The following is a 2,467-nucleotide window of genomic DNA, read 5'->3' as shown; positions in this document are numbered from 1 at the left end:
CAGAGGTAGCTTCCTCCTTCTTCTTCTCCCCAGTGACTGCAATTGTTGCAAAGTACTGGATGACACGCTTGGTGTTCACGGTCTTCCCTGCACCAGATTCTCCGCTGTCGAGTCCACACAGAGGAAAAAGTCAGAATCTAACCACAACAATGATCAAAATTCAACAGAGAGAAAGGCATGAAATCTACATACGTAATCAGGATCGACTGGTTCTCACGATCTGTGAAAGAGAAATAGGAGATAATGTTGAAAAATATAGGTAGCACATAAGTTTTGTAAACTCAAAATTGTCTTTTAAAGCTCCCCATTCTCACACACACACACACACACACAGACACACAACTATATCACTTGTTACTTTGCTTTTTTCACAATATTCTTTTTAAAATAAGTAACAAAAGATGTGCTTAAAATTAGTCAGTGTGTTACACTCCTGTTACCTTTAGTGTGATAGAATATGTAATGAACGCACTATTTCAGTGTACTACCCTGGGAATAATTTATCAATGTCAGATGAATACTTGTTCCATGTTCCATTTAGTTACTTTGTTCATAGTTCAAAATCATGTTATTAATGTCCAATCCAAAGTTTTGTGTAGTAATTGGGATAACGTGTACTATGAGCTTTCAAGGCGTACTTTTTAGGAGAGGTGATGTATCAGCTGTAATTAAAATGAATAGTTCATTCCAAAATTTGGTTAATTTTGATCTGGAATTAGCATTAGTTTGGATTGTAGCATAGAAATCAAAGCAAAATTCTCTATGCTTTTGAATTGGTCCATTTTGTTCTTTTTTTAAAAGATTTTATTTATTTTAGAGAAAAAGCATGCATGGGGAGGTGGGAGGATCAGTAGGGGAGGGAGTGGGGGGGGGAGGAAAGAATCTCTAGAAGACTCTACACTGAGTGTGGAGCCTGACTCAGGCTTGATCCCAAGACCCTGAGTTCACAATCTGAGCGAAAACCAAGAGTCAGAGATGCCCAATGGACTGAGCCACGCAGGCACCCCTGGTCCCTTTTATTTTAAATATATTTCCCCGATTTTATTATGTTATACTCCTAATCATATTAGAATACTATTATTATGCTATTACTATTATTATGTTTGTGCTGAACATTTAATTCTCCAAGTACTGCCTCTGTGTCTTCTATGTCATCACTATACATGTCATTTATAAATGGCTCCACAAATTGTAATTACGGATTCACTCACCGGTCAGCATGAACTGATAGGCGTTGTCAGAGATGGAGAAGATGTGGGGCGGGGCCTCCTGGCGCTTCTTGCCTCGGTAGGCGGCCACCACCTCGGGGTTGTACACCGGCAGCCACTTGTAGGGGTTCACGGTGACGCAGAAGAGGCCCGAGTAGGTCTGTGGGAAATGACAAGGTTGCTCTGTCTGCAGTCACATCATTAATCTGTCTTGGAAATACTGCTTTATATGCCAAGTGAGAGGGACCCAAGTACCGTGTCTGTTCTCCTAAGGTTCAAGGGTCTCATTCCCTGGCTGCCTCCCCCCCCCACAGGCCCTACAACACTATGCTTCCTTCCGTTTGCCCACAAATTCAGCACTAAATAGATGGCTTGTCACATGCACAGTGTCAAATACATCAGAATTCACAACACTAACCAAATGATTAGTCTTAAAATTGTAGTAACCAAATTGCAAAATAGTCTTTAATTGGTTTTGGCTGACATAGTTCATGGACTTAAGTTAGTGAAAAGTGAAAAGAAAAAAGGGGGCGCTCACGTAGATCATCCAGGCTGCGTAACGCTCTTTGAGGTTGTACAGCACTCCAGGCTCGTGCAGGTGGGTCATCATGGCCATGTCCTCGATCTTGTCATACTTGGGAGGGTTCATGGAGAAGATTTGATCTTCCTTAACTGTGACAGTCTGTTAAGAAAAGGTGGAGCCAGTGCATATCAACTAAGTAGCCGAAAAGGATCAAGTATGCCTTCCTACCCCGCTTTGTGTTACTTACAGTCCCAGCGTCGGTCTTCACTGTCACCTTCCCCCCTTCCCTGCTCTGCACTGTACTTTTCACATAGGATTCCTTAGCGTCCACCACAAAGACAGAATTCTTGGCATCAAAGGGCCTATTCTGGGCCTCAATGCGCTCCTTTTCAGACTTTCGGAGGTACGGAGCTGCCTCCCCGAAAACGGCCATCTCAGCGTCGGAGCTCATGGCTGGGGGTTACTGGTAGCAGCACAGCACCGGGGTACCTAGAGGACAGAGACAGAGCCGGACAGTGACCCAGAGTGAGGGTGGACGTTGTCCTGTTGTTTTCACACTCCTGTGCCTCATTGGCCTGGCCCATTTCCTCAGCCCCGCCTGTAGGGATCATGCCTGTGTCCTGTGCAAAGGAGCTGAGAGATCGGATCATGGCTTTGAAAGCCTTAGGTTGGGAGCTTAATTCTTGTGATGTTGTAAGCCTCTGCTCCGTCCTCTGTGCTGTGAGCCTTTGTAGAC

General features: G+C 44.1%; 1 protein-coding gene across 1 annotated transcript in view; it reads right to left on the bottom strand.

Moving 5' to 3' along the window:
• Positions 1–2,182, bottom strand: part of LOC102729270 (myosin-4) — a 23,280-nt gene extending 21,098 nt beyond the window's left edge. The window contains exons 1-5 of the mRNA XM_081806006.1: positions 1,979–2,182; positions 1,747–1,890; positions 1,212–1,368; positions 193–220; positions 1–104 (exon numbers count right to left, since the gene is read on the bottom strand). The exon at positions 1–104 is cut by the window's left edge and continues 1 nt beyond it. Of these exons, the coding sequence (XP_081662132.1) occupies positions 1–104; positions 193–220; positions 1,212–1,368; positions 1,747–1,890; positions 1,979–2,182 (637 nt within the window). The remainder of the gene's footprint in view (positions 105–192; positions 221–1,211; positions 1,369–1,746; positions 1,891–1,978) is intronic.
• Between the last annotated feature and the right edge of the window lie 285 nt (positions 2,183–2,467).

Source organism: Leptonychotes weddellii, chromosome 15 (assembly GCF_054177405.1).
Source record: "Leptonychotes weddellii isolate Sample4059 chromosome 15, ASM5417740v2, whole genome shotgun sequence".
Lineage (NCBI taxonomy): Eukaryota > Metazoa > Chordata > Mammalia > Carnivora > Phocidae > Leptonychotes > Leptonychotes weddellii.
The sequence above is the reverse complement of the archived record's forward strand: the minus strand, read 5'-3'. Positions and strand labels throughout refer to the sequence as shown.